The sequence below is a fragment of the Equus asinus genome, chromosome 12, assembly GCF_041296235.1.
Source record: "Equus asinus isolate D_3611 breed Donkey chromosome 12, EquAss-T2T_v2, whole genome shotgun sequence".
In the NCBI taxonomy this organism is placed as follows: Eukaryota; Metazoa; Chordata; class Mammalia; order Perissodactyla; family Equidae; genus Equus; species Equus asinus.
The window spans coordinates 37,986,277-38,005,587 of NC_091801.1; the positions used below are offsets into that span (position 1 = coordinate 37,986,277).

At 36.0% G+C, this 19,311-nt stretch overlaps 2 protein-coding genes across 4 annotated transcripts in view; one reads left to right on the top strand and one right to left on the bottom strand.

Annotated features, from left to right (window-relative positions):
* The window catches only part of NECAB1 (N-terminal EF-hand calcium binding protein 1), a 171,525-nt gene extending 155,141 nt beyond the window's left edge, over nt 1–16,384 (top strand). Inside the window, exons 10-13 of one of the 3 annotated variants that reach the window (XM_014853407.3) lie at nt 2,990–3,102; nt 9,663–9,740; nt 11,093–11,184; nt 15,229–16,384. In XM_014853407.3, coding sequence (XP_014708893.2) covers nt 2,990–3,102; nt 9,663–9,740; nt 11,093–11,184; nt 15,229–15,257 — 312 coding nt within the window. In that variant the 3' untranslated portion in view covers nt 15,258–16,384. The remainder of the gene's footprint in view (nt 1–2,989; nt 3,103–9,662; nt 9,741–11,092; nt 11,185–15,228) is intronic. The other 2 variants (XM_044744097.2, XM_070481329.1) reach the window with 2 other exon arrangements.
* A 537-nt stretch (nt 16,385–16,921) lies between these two features.
* Nucleotides 16,922–19,311, bottom strand: part of C12H8orf88 (chromosome 12 C8orf88 homolog) — a 33,948-nt gene continuing 31,558 nt past the window's right edge. Inside the window, exon 6 of the mRNA XM_014853408.3 lies at nt 16,922–18,903. Coding sequence (XP_014708894.1) covers nt 18,880–18,903 — 24 coding nt within the window. The 3' untranslated portion in view covers nt 16,922–18,879. The remainder of the gene's footprint in view (nt 18,904–19,311) is intronic.

The following is a 19,311-nucleotide window of genomic DNA, read 5'->3' on the forward strand; positions in this document are numbered from 1 at the left end:
ATCATATTTGCAGTCTACCCCACAGGATCACATAAGCATTGCCTTCAGACTAAAAGAATTATGGTGGAATAAGTGGATATATTTACATATCACCTGAGTCATTGTTAATCACAGATACCTGATCAAGAAGTCCCTGCAGATTTCTGTCAAAAAGACATGTCTAGAATTATTTTAACTTTATAGTAATAATAATTACTTTACATAATAATAATAATTTTAACTTTAATAATAATAACTCTAACTCTTAGTTATTGACATTAAAACCAGTTCCTGGGAGAGTCATACAGGAGGGTGGTGTTTTCATTACACGACCTTAGCAGATAATTACAGACTTGTATCTACTGATTCTTGATCCCTGATACTGAAGGGAAATAAAGCTCAATTAAAATTACTGAACTCATTAAGGTTACGGGAAGAAATAGACCCAAAATGTAGAATGGGCTATGGGAAGAAATAGACCCAAAATGTAGAATGATTTCAACATAATAAAAATGTGTTCCTTGCCCAGCAAACCATCTACACAACGATTCAGGAACACGGGCTTCTCTCACCTGTGGCTCTGCCATTCCTAAGGCAGTTCTTCATCCTACTGACAGAAAATGGAAAGAGAATGTGGAGGAGGTTCACATCCCTCTTGAAAGTCTTTTTCAAAAGCAGTACACAGCACTTCTACTCATGTTCTGTTGGTGAGAACTCATTAGTTGGCTACATCTAACTGCAAGGGACGATGGAATATGCAGTTTAGCTGTGTACCTAGAAAGAAGAAAGAAATAGATTTTCCTGAACAGCTTGGAATCTCTGCCACAGTCTACCTTCTGGTCATCAAATATTTATTTGCATCCTTCTCTTCATATATATAGAATGCACTCACAGACCCCTTCACAAGGGAGACCACCCAAAGTCTCCTCCAGTTACTCCTTCTAGCTCTAAATCCAGGATCCCTGAATGATATGCAGTCTTCTCTGTAAGGCCAGAATGTAGTCCCTTGAGGTCTGACACACTTATGAATAAAAAGGAGGTAAGTTATCTCTATCCTCCCCCCCACCTACACAGATAAAATATTACAATGATAAAACTGGGCCAGGATAAATGCCATAAAAACTACCATTCAGAAAAGGGATGAATAGGAAACACAGCATTCGCTGGTTCATTGCAACGATGAATTCATGCTGGGAAGCTATTTGTCAATGAAGGAAGTTTCGTGATTAGCCATGGGATCTCCATTTTGGGAGGAATTCTGTTGTCCATTGTTCTTTTGAGAGTTTCTTCTGGGTGCGTTATCCTCCATGACCACATCTGAAACAGCCTGTTGGAGAATATTACCCTCTTGCGTGTTATGCAGTATTCACAGCCTGCTTCCTGCTTGTGTGAGTTTGGGGTCCCAAACATTATTTTAAGATTTAAATAGTCAAAGGATTTTAAGACTGAAATCAAGATTTATTTGGCAATATAGTCCTGTCAAAAATGTAGTAGAATTCTGATCAATTTACATATAGTCGGTTTCATGTGCTAATAGTCATACCTAAAATTACTCCTTAGACATAGTTTTCAGGCCTTGTTTATTTCTTTAAAACTCTGTGAAGATAAGAATTCTATCTTGATCCATTACTGTATACCCAGAATCCAGCACTTAGTATTTACTTGTAGGAACACAAAGTAGGGACATTTGTTGAACATATAAAATTCCTAACATAATACCTATAATATAATTGACATTCAACAATTGGTAGCTATTAACATGAAGTGAGAAACTCATTGGAATAGGAGACAGCAAACCAGAGACTTAATTGTAGTTCTACCACTACATAGCTGGGTAATGTTGCACAAGTCATTTTCCTCATTTTCCAAATCGTCCTCACGTTGTTGTTTTGCACTTTTATAATTCACGCCTCAATCCTTACTTGTTTTGCACTTTTATGCTTCACTGCCAACCCTTGATGAGGAAAGAACGAATCTTGAGATCAAAATACCATGAGAAGCCCATAGGCAGATGTTTAGGAAAGTCTTCAGACCATGGGTGCTGTAACAGTAGTAGGATTTGTTACAAGAAGCAGTTGGCATTCAACCCAGTGTGGTTCATTAAACACAGGTTCCATCTAATGCTGTGAGATTTTGAGTGGGGCCTATTGTGGGTAGTTATTACATTTGAGAACCCTGTGATGGTTAATGTACCTTTGGAAATGCATCAATGGACACATTTTTTTTGAAATTTGTTTGTTTTTAATGATATTCACAATATGTCTGTCACAGAATATCCAAGGAGAAGCTGGAGCTGTGTACTGTGCACAATAGGACTTCTCTTTAAAATTTGGTGACTCTAGGCCAGTGATCCCAAACCTGGCTGCACATTAGAGTCACTTGGGAAATTTTTTATAAATAAAGTGCCTGGACCCCACTCCCAGAGATTCTGATATAAATGCAATCTTAAAACCTCCCCAGGAGCCAGCCCCATGGCCTAGTGGTTAAGTTCGTGCGCTCCGCTTCAGCGGCCCAGGGTTTCACCTGTTTGGATCCTGGGTGCAGACTTGGCACTGCTCCTCAGGCCACGCTGAGGCGGCATCCCACATGCCACAACTAGAAGGACCCACAACTAAAATATACAACTATGTACTGGGGGACTTGAGGAGAAAAAGCAGAAAAAAAATTGGCAACAGTTGTTAGCTCAGGTGCCAATCTCTTAAAAAAAAAAAAGAACGTTAAAAAATAAAATCAAATGAAAAATAAATAAAACCTTCCCAGTGATTCTAATGGAGAACCACTGCTTTTAAAAGGGAAATGTCATCGTGAAGGACGCTTTCTTCTGTGTTACTAGAGGCAAGAAAAATATCCTGCCTCTACTACTGCTTTTGTACAATGTTATTACTTAGACTAGTCATGGCTTTCCTGGTCATATTTTTAGAGGAGAATTGTTTGCTTTGTGAGGAAGGACGGGATGGACAGCAGGGGGTTGGCAGTAACACTCCTCCCTTCCTCATCCTTGCCTCCACAGCACATCATGCTTGTGCAGCGTCAGATGTCTGTGATAGAAGAGGACTTGGAAGAATTCCAGCTTTCTCTGAAACACTATGTAGAGAGTGCTTCCTCCCAAAGTGGATGCTTGCGGTAAGTACTCCTGCACATGCACCTTAGAGAAAGGTAGATCGGGAAGACAGCCATTTTAGACTCCTCACATAAAGTTTTGCTGACCATTCCCATCTGGGAGATGCATTTTGTAGAGATTAATGGGATGTTTTCTCTCTCTCTTTTATTTTGTGAGGAAGATTCACCCTGAGCTAACATCTATTGTCAATCCTCCTCTTTTTTAGCTTGAGGAAGATTAGCCCTGAGCTAACATCTGTGCCGGTCTTCCTCCACTTTATATGTGGGATGCCTCCACAGCATGGCTGATGAGTGGAGTAAGTCCACACCCCAGATCCCAACCCACAAACCTGGGCTGCAGAAGCAGAATGTGTGGAACTTTAACCACTCAACCACAGGTGGCCCCAGGGTGTTTTCTCTTTTATTCTTGGGTTCTGTGCAGATTTGATCATTAGGGGCACCAAGGGAAATTAATTGGAGAGAACAATTTGAATGAGAAGAGGAATTTCAAATAGACTGAAATTCCCCCTTTTCCATCCAGGCAGACCCACACTCAGATTTAAAATCATCTCTGGTAGATGAGGCCCCAACTCCAGTGCATCTAGTTCTGATTGCTCCCTTGGCAGCATGCCCTACGGCCGAATAATCATTTCAACCATTATAAAATTGTGCCATCTCTGAAGTCTTGATTGCAGACCTTGGTCATTTAAAAAAAAATTCTTTCATGACTTCAGCTCAGACTTCTATTGTATCTCTTATACTAAAATATACTAACTATTCATTTTCAGTTTCTCCACTCTAAGTGGTCCAATAAACAGCTACAAGAATAATTTTCCAGAAACAACTATCATAGAATTTCCTTAATCAGAAGCCTGTAGTAACTTTGTGATGAGCATCTTATCAAATGCTAGATGTTTATCCTGACCCTACGATTATCCTACCAACAGACCCCAGGGATCCACAGCACTGCTGCCACTTGTTCCACCTCACTGAGTACCATGCCTCAGCAGTGCCCAGCTGACTTTTTCTTTCCAGCATAATCTGTGCCTTAGACCTGGCCACTCTCCTTCCCAGGAATGTGCACCCAGCTGCAGGTCTCTGCCAGTCCATGCTCTACCTCAAGTCCAAAGCCGAGCCTCAAACTCGTATGCTTCGGGAAAACTGCCACAACCAAATCTACCCCTACCTTGGGAGTTATTTAAACTGCATTTCATAATGCTCTTCAAATGTTGCTTTGGGAAAGCTTTGGACATGTGTGTGTGCACGCACGCGCACGTAGCACACATAGAAACACATACTTCATGTCTCTGAGTGCTTTGGTATTCCAGTAATTAGTTAGTTACATTTTATTCATATTTCAGCAGAATACTTCCCCAGCTAAAAAGTCTGGCTCTGGAATGAAACATGGGATTGTTATACTAGCTTTGTTTGGGGGAAAGACCCTAATGGCTCTAAGCCTCAGTTTCCTCATCAAGAACCTCATGAAATGGTTGTGAGAATTAACTGAGTGCTCAGCACACTGCCTCCCACTCACTGAGGCCCAGTAAACATGAGCTGGGGTTACTGGTGCATTTACTATTGCTTCCTGGTTGTCTGGCGGCTGATGTTGTCTCTAGAGTATGACAGGACTTGCTCAGTGCCATTGATGTCAAACAGCTCCCGGTCTTCCCTAAGTGTAGTGCCTTTGTAACAGGGACACAGGGGATTTTGTGCTTCCTTTCTTGTTGTTGTTGTTCTACTTCACAACAGGCTCAAAAGGGCAAAAATCAAAATCCCATTTTAGTCCTTTTAAATCAATGCCTTAAGAGAAATTTGTTGAAGTGAGAGTAAATGTAGTTTTAAAAAGCCTATTCATTTAAAAATAAAACTGAATATTTAGAAAACACAAAAAGAATTTCTCTCTCTATATCATCTACAGTGTAAACTACAGAAAGCAGAGCTCAGTAAACTTTTTTTAATTGCAGAATAATAGACATACAATATCCTATCAGTTTCAGATGTACATCAGAGAATCTCCAAACATGGATGGAAAATATGTGGAACACACATTATGCCTGTGTGCCTGTATAAATCCAGTTGTACCAGTGAATCGAATTCAACTTTCTATCTGTATCACTTGATGAACAATCCAGATAGGTCACTCATGCCATCAGTCATGCTCCAGTGCACCCGGCACGATTGCCTAGTGCTGAGCTGATGAAATAAAGCTGTGTGAATTATCCGAGTTTTGCAGTTTCTTCTTCTCCCATAATGTTTGGCTCAGCCTCACCTTGGTTAGATAGGAAATGCTGCCATGACATAAAGTAGAAATTAAGGATTTCCTAAATTAGGCATTTGTATCCATTTTTTTATTTAATCTTCAGTGCAATCTTCAGTGGTGTGTATTACATCCAGTTTAGGAGGAAATACACTTGGATGGGTTAAACAACTTGCTTAAGTTTGTCTGACTCCAAAACCCATGTTTAATCTTTCTTACCAAAATTTTGTCATCCTTGAATTAGAGTTTCCTGGGCTTTTCTGTGGTTAACCAGGAGTAGAATGGACCAGATCCCTCCTGTTTCAATTACAAGGTCTTATTTTCCTAAATTTAGGCCACTGAGTTAGAGAGGCCTTTGCTCTCTAGGTATTTGCATAGGGACTCGGAGGTTTGGGGGCTGACAGAGGCTTTGTCAGAGTAGTCAATCAATTGAGTTTTAAAATGAGTTAGTGAAAAACTCAAGCAGATCAATTCTGTGACACATATATAACACACATGCACACATGCACACACACACGTGCATGCCCGCACACATATTGTTTGATGCTCTTTTTGCTATTTTGTAATTATGAAGCCTCATTAATCCCTGTGTTTGGCGTGGAAAGGTACCAAGTGAATATATGTGGTGTACACAGTGTGTTCTCAAAACCATGCTAATACCAGAGAAGGTGAGAATAGTTTCTGCTTTGAAGGATCTTAGAATCCAGTTGGGAAAATTCATGAGCAATTAAAGCCATATTCATAGCCTAAAATTTCACAGCCGCTAAGGAGAATAAAATGATTTCTAAGTTACTCTCAGCTATGAAATTTTAGAATTTGTGTGTGTTCTGAACTCAATGTCATGGGCCTAGGGAACATGAATGTGGCACTGGATTATAAGAATCGACCTGAGACTTGTACCATGGCCAAAGGAACATCCTTAAGAACTAATGATACCTATGGCACATTGAACCATGAATCATTTAGCAGCATTTTTATATAGATGAAATAAATTAGTGGCTGGAGCTTGGTGTGGAGAAATGTGGAGACTGTCTCTCCTGGTGTGCCTTTTCTCCAGTGGTTAGGCTCTATGACAAGGTAGGGCATGTGGGGAAAGGAGGAAGCCAAGAGGAAAGGAGACTTTTGTCCATGATGAACCAGTTGCCTTAGGTAAGATCTTTAACCCCAACTGTTCTTCAGCCACATCCTTTTCCCCTAGAAGCCATTTGACATTTTCTAATTGCTGGAAATATTCAAGGTCTCTGGGAGCTCAAGGCTGAAGTTTTTAGTGACTGCATGCAGCGACAGCTTAGCCAAAGAACTCTTGCTTCAGCCAGTGAGTGTTAAGTGTTATGGGAAGTGTGAACACATTGAGGAAGAAGACTGAAGGTATTTAGGTTAGTAGAGTCACATAGGAACAGCTCAGAGGTGTGCCACATGATTCTGTTTGTAAATAATTGAAAGCTAATCATTCAAGCCCTAAGCCTTTTTAACTGAAATATTGCTGACAGAAATATGTCTAGAAATTACTTCATAATTAACTTTTCTACAGTATCATCATTGCATATTTATCATTATCTGTATTGTACAGTCTCAAATAGAAATGTCCTTAAATGTCATTGCTATGTATTGTTTGGTTTTGCCCTTAACTGAAAGCATCCACTCTGTAGAACAATTCTGGTTAGCATTTTCACCCATGTCCTTTGAGACAAAATCTGCACTGGTCTCTTTCAGTTCTGCCATCTGGCTTTTTACCAGCTAACCTACAGTCAGGAAGACTATACCAACAAGCCGTCCTCTCATGTCTGAGCCTAAGGATGCAAACATTACCCAGAAGCCCTTGCTTCCAAGCATATTTCCCTTGGCATCTCATTGGCCCAACTCAAGTCTCATGGTTATTCCTGACTTCAGGGGAGGTTAGGAAACAAGTATCTAGCAGAAAGAAGTGAGGTTGTGAGCACTGACTGGTACATTGAATATACTGCAAACTAAGTGCTGGCAGGGTTCTGTTAGAAAGAGGGGAGTAACAGTTGGGGAGGCAACAGACAGAGTCTGCCACATGACGCGCAGAGTGACTGTGCAGGTAAGATGACTTAATCCATGGGAGATGCATAGGTCAGGCCCTGGAACAGAGCAACACAGTTAACAATCATCACCATTGTTATTAATGCATATAGTAATATAACTATGATTATCATCATTATTGGCTTGCTGATTCTCATTGTTTTCAGATATGTCTGTTTTTCCCTCACTTTCTTTTCCCTCCTGTGCCTTTTACTTCTGTCATGCTTCTCAGTTTTTGACACCATAAGGCTTAGCTTTCATAACTACTCACCCAGTGAAAATGCTTTCTTTTTAGCTATTGAGCTAATTAAACACACACACACAATATGCCAAGTACTGGGCTAAGCATTCTATGTGCAACACCTTATTTAATCCTCATAGTACTGTTGTCACCATTTTACAGATAAGGAAAATGAGGTTAAGTACTGGGCCCAAGGTGACAAATCTAGTAAGTGGTAGATGAAGGTAAGCCTGTTAGGCCATACTTCAAAGCACTATCTTATCACACTGTGATATCTTCTTCAATCCTTCAAAAGCTTAAGAATTATGCTAAAATTTTGTGATTTTCTTATGGTCTTATGGGTAGTCTGGAAAATGGAAGGTTCAGGTAGCAGGATAAGTGGGTATTTAATGTGATAAGTAGTACAAATGAATTAGTTTGTAGAAGGCAGTTCATGAAGAACCTAAAATGCTAGCCTGAGTATTTTAAACTTTATCCTAAAAAAAAGAGTCAGGGATTGAAATTTGTCCATTACATTATCAGGTTATGTTTGAAGATTACAGACCCTTTGAGACTATGATGGAAGCTATGGATTCTCTTCCTAGAAAAAAATAAATACACACTTTAATTTGCAGCTCATTTCTGGATTTCAAGGAAGCCCCCGCAAAAGCCTATCCATGAACTCCTGGGATCAGAAAATCTCCAATTTCACTTTCTATTCAATTCCCTTTGATTCTATTATAAACTTTTTCCCCAGAAAATCTGAAATTGAGCTAACAGTGTTTGCTGCATCATACTTAATGAAACAAGCTAGATAAACAACTTTATGAAAAATACTAAACTATTTACAGGCAAAGAGCTAAAGGAAAAAACTATTAAAATTTCTGTGTGTAGTTACTACCACCTGCTGGTCATGCTTAGGTAAATCATAAATCCACATTTGGCTTGGCTATTATACTGGTACATGTTATTCTCTATTAAATCAATATCTTTTGTTTTTCTAACCTCTTATTTTGATTTCTAATCTCAATATATTGTGAAACAGGCTGAATAAGCTGGACTTGTGGAATTAACTTTTTAAAGGCATCTTTATATTTGTGTTCCATTCTCCTAACTTAAGTTTATGAATCTGTCCCCTACTCCTTTCTTTCTACCTTAATTTGGATCTTCATCACTCATCTAAGTGATTTCGCCACCTTTCTAGCTTTTATTCTTGCATTGTACTGTTCTCCATAGGATACTTCACACCACCATCAGAAAGATCTTTCAAAACCATGACACTGTTCCTGCTTTAAATCTTTCAGTGGTTCTTCATTGTTCTTCATTGCTACAGGATTAAATCCAGCCTTCACCTCAACTTGTCTTTTCAACCACCACCCATTTCAACCCTCCAAAACATACCATATAGGCTTTAGCCATTCTCAGGCTAATCAAAGGGCCTGAAGAAACAAATTTGTGTTCCCTAAATTGGAAAAGCTATTAAAAAAATTATGGCCAGAATGCAGACTCTCAAACTTGATCTGGACAGAAAGTTGAGAGGGGTGTGTGTGTGTGTAAAAGAGAAAGGAGAGGACCACTGGGAAAACTAGGAGTCAGCTGTATAGCAGGAGTGAGGTCCAGGTGACTAAGATGGCTTACAGCAGGACCCCAAATAAAAGCTGTCAATCCAGGGAATAGGGATAAGGCCAAGAGTTTGGGAAGAGCTATGGAGGTTGACAGGATCAATCCAAAGAGCTACACTTGAGGGCAAGGACGGTGGCACACAAATTTTTCTGAACCATAGCACAGCAGATACTCAATAAATCTTTCTGAATGAATAAATGAAATATTACAAAAGTTATATTTGTGATGTCTATAATATCCTGAGACAGTCTTCATGATGCAAAACAGAAACCTAAAAAATTGTGTCAGACAGACATATTGAAGTAATCAATTCTTGACAAAACTTTCAATTTTCATGCAGGCATAAGACTGTTTCATACCATCTATAGAGATTATTAGAAAAATTAGTTTGCTTCTTGTCTTTAATTTCCTGTAGCTAATTATGCATTTTATACATTTCAGTATTTCTATACAGAAGCTTACAAATGAATCTCGCTACATGATTTATGAGTTCTGGGAGAACAGTAGTGTGTGGAATAGGTAAGTTATCAGCAGGCCTTTTTTTTTTTTTTGGTTATTTTGCCAGGGAGGTGGCAATATTACATGAAGTAATTTTAGGACTTGGAGGAAAAGCCCCATTCCCTTTACCTCACCTTAAAACCTGTCCCATTTGCTCATTTTCCTAAATCCCACAATTTTAGGAATTTATTTCATGGATTAGAAACCACTTTTCTCTTGAAGCACAAATACTTTTGGTAATGATCCCACCGTAAATATTACCATTTTACTGATACTTTTTGGTAAGAAGATTTAGACATGGGTCATGAGTGTCTAAGGTGGGGCGGTGGGAGGAACAAAGGACATAGAAAAGCAGGGATGAGAAAAAAATTTACTTCCTAATTTTTCATAAGCTCTGCAGTTATTACTTTATTTTACAATAAAACTATATATAATGGTTAAGATCAGCACAGTTCAACAACTTTTCTAAATGTCTTTAAACAGTGCAAATAAAAGGGAAATTCAAGACACTGGAAAAAATTAAAAACAAGTCAACTTCTCTTGGTAATCATTTTATAATGTATATCAAATCATGATGTTGTACACTTTGAATATATATAACTATATTTGTCAATTTTCCTCGATAGAGTTAAAAAACTAACTTCTTTGAAGTTTAATAAGTAACAAATATATAATTAGAAAAATAGGATGAATGAAATTTTTGCTAATCTGTGATTATATAAATAGTTGTAGTTGGTTTCAAATGGCACAGAGAATATAGCTCTCCAATAAGCCCATATTTAGGGTGTTAAATATGGTAATGGAAGTAACAGAATACCTGGAAATATAGTTGATATGTACTTCACCTAAAAGTTTTATTTTTGTGGCTATTTTAAGGTACTTTGTGCTATAATGCATAATGACACCAATAGAATTTCAGGCACGATGGAGCTTTAAAGGCAACTTATTCAACTCTGTGCTTCCAGGCCTACACTTGAAGACAGATGACTTTTTCTTCCTTGTTACTCTGTAGGGATGGAAATTCTATAGTCTCTCTTCTTAGCTATCCTGTTTCTTAAACATACCAACAGCCAAGATAGTCTCCCTTCTGTTTAAACTTCTTGCCACAATTAAAGCTTATCTCCTTTTGTTTTATCTTCTAAAGAGAATTAATGTTCTCCTGTTTCTAAAAATATTTTTTTAATATTTCTGATAATTGTTAAATTCCTCGAGTCTTTTTAAGACTAAATAACCATAAAAAGAAGTCTGTATTCAGGCACTTAATCCAAATCATCCAAACCCTTGCCATCTTGACTGAATTTGAACTCTGCTGTACTCTACTTAGCAAGATTGTAATAAAAATGCACAGCTTTAACTTATAATTATTTATACAGCCACCTTCAGACGAGTTATAGCAAGACATTTCAAAGAAGTAACGTGGATTTCTTGGAAACTCCAGAACTCACATCCACTATGCTAGTTCCTGGTAATTATCCTGGGTTCACAATGCTTCTATGTGCTTTTGTATTGTCTTTCACTTTTTAAAAGTTAGTATGTACTTCCCCCCCACACTTTATCAATGGTGCTCTATTATTTCTTTATAGATCTTAAAATTTGAGAGTGGGTGGAGGAAATAAGATCTATATATTCTATCATCTTTAGTCTTTAGTTGACCCGTATTCCTGGTTATATTAAACCTAATGTTAGTCATTTGCTGGTCACCTTCAAAATTGTAACAAATTCGAAGTACAAGTCAAATCATGATATTTCAAAAAATTATTCAAATACTTTACCACATTATAATTCAGTGTATTGAATAAAATTTGAGATGTGACCCATAGACTGGAGATTAGATTTATGTTAGAAATAATTTTATTATAATAGCTGCTAAATTATTATTTGTAATTGGGGGAAAGGAGAATGGAAAGAGAAATTTGAAATGAAATTGTCTAAGAAGTCTGGCCTAGCCAAAGCTTATTTAAGATAATTGAGAATGAAAATTCATTTGTTCATCTACCCACCAATTACCAATTAAACATGTGTTTATGAGTGTTAATATGTGCTAGGCACTGTGGTTACTGGGGTGCTTAGCCTGTCTACTAGCACTGATTGAGCTCCAATTTTGAACAAGCATTGTGTTGGGAGCTAGAAACGGTACAAAGTAAAAATGCAGTTCCTACCCATAAAATGCTCTCTGTCCAGTAGGAAAGACAGATGTTTGCAGGAAAAAAAGCAAGCTCAGGGGATAACATAGTAGTTATTAGAATCATAATGTGCTATCTGGATTTAGAGAAGCGATTGCTTCTTTGTTTTTAATGAGGAGATGATCCTTGAGCTGGACCTTAAGAGACGAGATTTGGACAATAAAGATGGAGAAGGGTACTTCCGTAGAAGTACATCGTTGACACAAACAAATGCAAGAAATGCTAAATGCACTTGACCAATTGGTGCAAAGGGTCTGACTAAAGCATAAGGCTTGTATATAGTACATGTGGAGAGAGGAGAGAGTATGAAATGAGGTTGAAAATGTCATAATGAAGAGTTTGAACTTTCTTGCAGTAATATGGAATCATTAAAGATTTTTGAAAGGGATAGTGAATGCTCTAAATAGTAGTATCTGTGTTGGGAGGGAGAAAGGTGGATGTCAGGGAGAGGAGAGAGATTGGTCAGGCAGGGCAATAATCTAGGCTAGGAAAAAAAAAGTCATCTGAACCAGGAGCTGCCCAGAGAGTTCCCTGCAAAAGCAGTTTTCAGGAGTTAACCACAGCAAAATGAGGGCTGAAGCCTAGGATTGTTGAGAAAGTGTATAGGTAAGAACAAAATATCTAACAGAAGCCTGGGAAAACGCCTTTATTTAAAAGCTTCAGAGAGAAAAGCCTCTTTGTTAAAGAGACTGAGGAGAAGCAATCAGAGGTAGGAGAATCATAGTAGTAGAGTATCAAGGAAACCAAGAGGAGTAAAAATGCAAGGAACTGTACTCCTCTGGGACCTATGTAGTAGAGCATGACTAAAGAGAATGGGACTGAAAATTGGATTTGACAAGAAGGTCAGTGTCCAAGGGAACAGTTTTAATAAAGTGCCAGGAATTTAAAATTGGGGTAGATTTTGATGGATTGGGGAAAAATGTAAAGTGAAAAAGTAAATTCTGAAATTGAACCTAGGTGACAAGATGGGAGAGATCAGGTGTGACTGCTTTCAATTGGCTGACTCTTAAGAGTTTCAGCCTGAGCTCTAGTTATGTATTTACTTAGATCTTAAGGACAGGTTTGTCTGGCCTAAAAATGGTAGACTTGTAAAATTTCTCTCACTCTATATCTCAGACTTAAATCCTTAAATAAGAAAGCCATGAATATGGTTGAAATTTCTTGTGATTCACAGTTTGACTCATGCAGTTTAAATTAGGATGCACTATAGCTTCAGGAAAATTGCAGGTAAGTGTGGTAGCACAGGTTGTTAAGGAAGAGACTTCAATGACTGCCTTGAATTTACCCAAAAAAGTTTTAGCTCAACTATTATACCAGACTTGAACAGTCTGTTATAAATGGGAAGAAAAGAACTAGAACATAACTTCTGTAAATATGACGGCTGCAGGCTTCGGGCATAGAATACAGGAAAGGGAGATCCACATCTTATTTATCTTCACATCCCCTACACTAATGCAGTATTAGTATAGTGTATGGCACAAGGAAACAAATATTTCCTAAATGAAGGAATGAATAAGGACTTTGATGTCATCATAAACACCAGTGGTATTCAGTCATGACAATTTCCCAAGAAGTCCTGACACTTGTAGATTTTGTGTCCGCCATCATAGTGATTTTCAACTGTCCTTATCTTGAAACTGATTCAACAATGTAGAAGCAAAGGAGGAAGCTTGTTCTTTTACTGGTGTTTTGAATTTTTCCAGGACAGAAAACACTTAACAAGAATACAATAGAAAGAGTACAGAAAGGGAGGCTAATGAGTTAATAGGAAAAATTACCATAGCAAGACTAGGTCATTTATAGTAACTTGATTGATTTTTCTGGCCCAACTTTACTTCATCTTGGATTAACTTTCTATGCAATATTAGTGTCACTGTTACATGCATTATATTATTCTTTCAGAGAATTTCATAATTTAGAGAGAAAAACTGAGCATAAATAAAACTGGATCAATTCTTGTTCTCCGAGCTCTAATTCAATACAATTTCATACCTTTTAATTGCTACCTTATTTTACATTAATCTTCATATCACATCTAATTTCAACAATAACTACTGGAATTTGACAGAACACAAAGGAAAGTTAGGCTTGATTTCTAACACAATTTTTTAAACCTACCTCAAATAAGATTTTAACATCTATTGGGGCATCCTACTCTATTTTAAAGTTAAAGTTTCATAATTGCAACAGCAGACACACCTCCCTAAACAAGAAGCTGAATTAGCTTATAAATATTACTTACAGTTTTAATGGTCATATGACTTCTAATATTTTTAATAACTAGTTTTGTGCATTTTGTGTGTTATACAATTATAAAGGCTAAAAATAACAAAAACGTTTTAGCTGCACATATTTAGACCTAAAATTAAAATCTGAAAGGAAAAAGCTATTATATTTAGAAACAGGATGAGTAGGTTTGTATTTCTAATTTAGCTCACAAATTATGATTTCTAATGAGATTGCCTTTTTGAAGATTCCTAAGTGGTTCACCTAAGACACATCTTAAGAAATAAAGCAATTAAGCCAGTCTGCACCCAGATATGAAACTACAAACCAAAATACATTCCTGTGAAATCTCAAATGTAAAAATCATTCAGATGAGGCATACTGGAATATGGCAGCCTAAGCCCATTACCCATCATAAACCACCCAGACAAAAAGAGTATGAGAATTCAGTCTGTGGAGCAGAATATCCCTTGGCGAAGGGGAAAGGCCGATCTATGGTTATGGGAAAAGAAGATACACAAGAAAGTAAGATCCTATTGATAGTGTATTATTTAAACAGCTTTGAAAACAAATTTTAATCCTTTCCATTTGTCTGTGTGTCACAGCATTCCACCAATGTTACTTCTTTGCCATAGTTTCTCTTTGAGTTATTTATATTCACTGGGGAAAATAATTTCCAATTTTATAGTATGTACTAAAAAAAATATTATTGAAAACAGATCCACTTGCTTATACCCAATCTTTCTGAAATCAGTATGTAATGTTATGTTTCCAAACTACTGCCAGTACGGAGGTAGATTAAAACACTACATGATTTATCTTCAGGGCATTTATAATCGTATTGCCAAAACAAGGTTTATTCATGTATAACAAAATTCCTACTTAGACTATGACCAGGTACCAGAAGAGATGGTACAAATAACAACGGCATAGGAAGCGTTCAATATTGGCTCAAATAGTCAGGAGATAGTGACTAGAAAGATAAGTAATTCTGCAGATTAAAGATGGGGGAACAGTCTCTTTAAGAATGATTCGCAACTTGAACTTAACTAGCCTGAAAGTTACTTTTGTTATTTAAAAGATTGTTTCTCTCTTTTCAGCTTCATGGTGGATCCTGAACAACAACTAGATGTTCCTAGACATTTTTCTTGGGTTCCAAGTGCAAAACAAGTATTATCTAAAATGTGAATTAAAAAGTTCTCTATAGTTATTCATCTGCTCTATACTTTTAATATATTTACTCTAAGATGTGTATTCTTCTAAAATGTCTTCTGTAACTTTACCTTTCATGTGAATTTTAGCTCAATTTTCAAAGTTCACTATTATTCTCAATATTTGCTGTTTTGCTACATTGTAACCTAAAACCCTTTAGTCATAAAATCCTAATATGTGAAAACAGTGTACACGTAAAGAAGCAAAATTGTGAAAAAGAAATTGTTATGATAAGGAAAAATTTAACGTGGGAACTTTTAGATTATTCATAGGACAGCTTTTGTAGATGTGTCATAAACTATAAAGGTTAAAGCAATGTTTTTCTGATTTTTACCTAACTGATTTTCTATGAGTTTATTCTTCAATAATGCCTACTCCATTTCCAACTTGTGATCCTATGACTATTTACTTTACATTACTTAAAAAGTTAATACATGATCCAATATGACTGGTGTCCTTATATGCAGAGAGAGAAACAGCAGGGATACACATACACGAAGAAAAAGCCACGTGAGGACACAGTAAGAAAGTGGTCAAGTGTAAGCCAAGGAGAGAGGTCTCAGGAAAAATCAACCCTGATAGCACCTTGACCTTGGACTTCTAGTCTCTAGAGCTGTGAGAAAATAAATTCCTATTGTTTAAGCTAAAAAACAATACATGAACCTAAAACAACCTTGGATGTAACCTATAGAATCTCTATCCGTCAGGTTATAAACTGGTTTTTCACAGTGAACAATTCTGTGATAGGTAGGGTACGATTTAGTAAGGTAGCACCATTATATCATTTATTAGCATTATAATTCCCTGTATGTAAGTTAAACAAATCAGGGAGAGAGAGAGTTTTACTTTGAGAAAATTTGGTTCAAATTTTATGGCATATCATCCAGAGAGGATAGAGGTGATCCAGAGGGTTAACTTTTCTTATGAAAAAGACACTTGCATTTAAATAACAATTTCAAAATACTTTGAAAACAAAATTTTAACCTGAGTGAACAAAGAATAAATATATAACAAGCATAAAACTTTAGGGAAGTAATAAAATAGTAGGGAAGTACTGGACAGAAAACATCCATCTTCCAGTTTCACCACTAGAATGACTACAATCCTAGTTTCGCCAGAACTAAAACTATGTACCTTATATACTCTGCTGTACACGCTCATAAATCTTTTTAATAAAATCTACTCTGATGATAAACACTGTTAATGAAAATACAATGCATATACAATTTGTTACCATATTATTCTCTAGTCCAAATTCCTTTGAAACCACGTTTTCCAGGAAAAATGTGAAGTAAATTTCTCCTGTCTTTTTACTGTTTGAAAACTCAGAAGAAAGGAAAGCTTGAACTAAAATTTTATTTTTTAAATATAAAATCTGACCTAAAATATTTTCTAGAACTAATTTATGGAATATTAACTTTTATCAATACTTTCATATAAGCTCCAGCCCCATTCAAACTAAATAAAATTATTTTTTTCATAGCTTCTACTAGACATAGATAGTAAATTTTGACACATATATACACACACACATCTGTGTCTCTGGTGATTTCTAAAGATGACAAACACTATGAAACAACACCTGGCTCAACTCTTTTAATTTGTATATAAAGCAAAGAACAACATTAATGGAGATATACAATGATTATTCAAACAAGCTATACATATGTACAAAGGCAAATAGATAATAAAATAGTCTTTGTCGTCTCATTCTGATTATATACTGTAAGAAAGGATCAAAAGACTTTGAAACCTAGGGGACTTTTGACATACAAACTCTTCTTGAAAATGGTTATAAATAATTTTGAAAGTAAAAATTATAGCCAATCAAAACTGTTCTGGCCAGTCCATTTCAAGTATCAGATTCAGAAATTACATCAAGTCTTTCAGGTACTGGGCAATTTCCAAAGCAGCATGGTGGTATGACTTTGAAAGGTTCTGCCCTCAGTAAGAGTGCTAAGTGGAAGGGCTCTTTAGGTTCCCAATTGGAATAGGTTCTATCATTTTTTTAAACCAGAATCAAAAGACCTTGAGGATAGGAATTATATGGCAATTCTGACCCCAGCTTTAAAACGTTTTTTTTATTGAGATGACCCTAGATCTAAAATTATACATATATTTTTGTGTATGTGTGTGGGAATGTGTATATTCACAAACATACATAGACTGCAACTTATAATGTAAAGGGAAAATAGGGCAAAAAATAAATGAAAAAATTGGGCCCTAAGTATAAATATCTCATTTGAAAGTAACCATTAAATTTATGGTTAATGAAGTTTTCTTTTCTGTTTAAAAAACAATCTATTTTTCCTGAGAACAAAGTAATGAAGAGTAGAGTACTAAAAGACCAAGCTGGGAAACCTACCATAGACTAAAGCTTCAATCTGGGTAATAAGCCCAAAGACCAGTGAGGGAAAATGTGCTAGCTTTAGGAGTTCAGAATTTAGCTTAAGATAAACTTCCTCTCAAATGATGGTCTTGAATGCCTTGCCAACAGACCCAGAGATCTGAGAGAATCTGAGAGAACAGAAGTAGAGAGAGTTTACGCTTACCTTTTATATCAGCAATTTTTTTTGACACTGTGCTGGAAGAATTTTTTTTTTTTATAACAGTAACATCCAGAGCGACAAAGTGCAGGAGATTTATTGTATAAAATTTCTAGGAGCTAAAAGTTTAAACCCAAAAATTCTTCATCCATCCATGTTCTTGTTATAAGAAATTATAGAATTGAAACTTAATGCACCTCAATTATTTGCAAATGCCTAAATTCTTCCTCTTTTGGAAATAAAAATACCAGTTTTACTTTGCAGTTGTTCAACTTCTACAGTTCACGTGGTCTGATTAGTAACACACGTAGCAGCTATTTTTCACCTTCAGTTTCATTCACTACTATTGTTTCCAAATTGTCAATCTCTGCTAGTAATAATGAATCTTAGACAATGTTATTATCAAAAAACTAGAGATCAATCATGTATTTGAAAAGAAATGCCTATTAAAATATTCTCCCTTCTGTCATTGAGAACTATGCATTGAACATCCTGAATTGTTCTAAGCCTCTGAAAAGATTATAAAGATCCTTTCAAGTGCTAATGAAATCAGTGGGAAACAGAACAAAAGCAACTTTAGAAGCAACAAGAAATTATGTACCATATATACATCGTAGCAAATACTTTATATTTGAAAATCTTTACAGCTTACATTTCCATTCCATTATTACAAGTGATGAAAAACAAAAAATTGCAAGTAGCATGCAAATTTTAAATACACAGTCTTCCCACTTCACTAACCAAATTCTTACTTTCCAGTGTTACTTCCCAATTTATGCAGGAAACTGCCTGCAAAGTTGAAACTGATTATAAAATTCTTTGTAGTTTAAAATATCTCTCATTTTAGGAGAAACCAAATACCCATCAAAATTAAAAATAAATTGAATTGTCACAGTTCGTTACAGTTATTGTTACTAGATCCACTTCATTTGTAGGTGTCCAAAATATAAAACGAATAATTCTTTATCTTCAAATTCATCTGTTCTTAAAATGCTACTTAAAATTTTGGTTGTTTTCCTGTAATACAGAAAAAAGTTAATATATCAATTAGATTGAATAAATAGTTTTTACTAATTAGTTTATCAAACTGAATATTGTGACACTAAGTGTTTACAAATCTAAATGCATGTTACTATAGAAACTATTAAAGTAACTGAAATGTGTCAAATAAAAGTTTTTCCATGTTTAATAAAACATAGGTAATTCATTTTTAAATATATTAGATAATATTCCAAGCCTGTTCTGTTTTGTGGTACCTAGTTTTTAAAAAATGTTAATGCATAAATCAAAAGTAAACTGAATTCTAATTTATAAAGTTTGTTCAAAATAATGTGTATGTTGAACTTTTATTTACAAAATAAAATGTTATTAGAAATGGAAAGTCTGCAAATGAAAAAATGACTATATTTATATAGCATTGAAGTT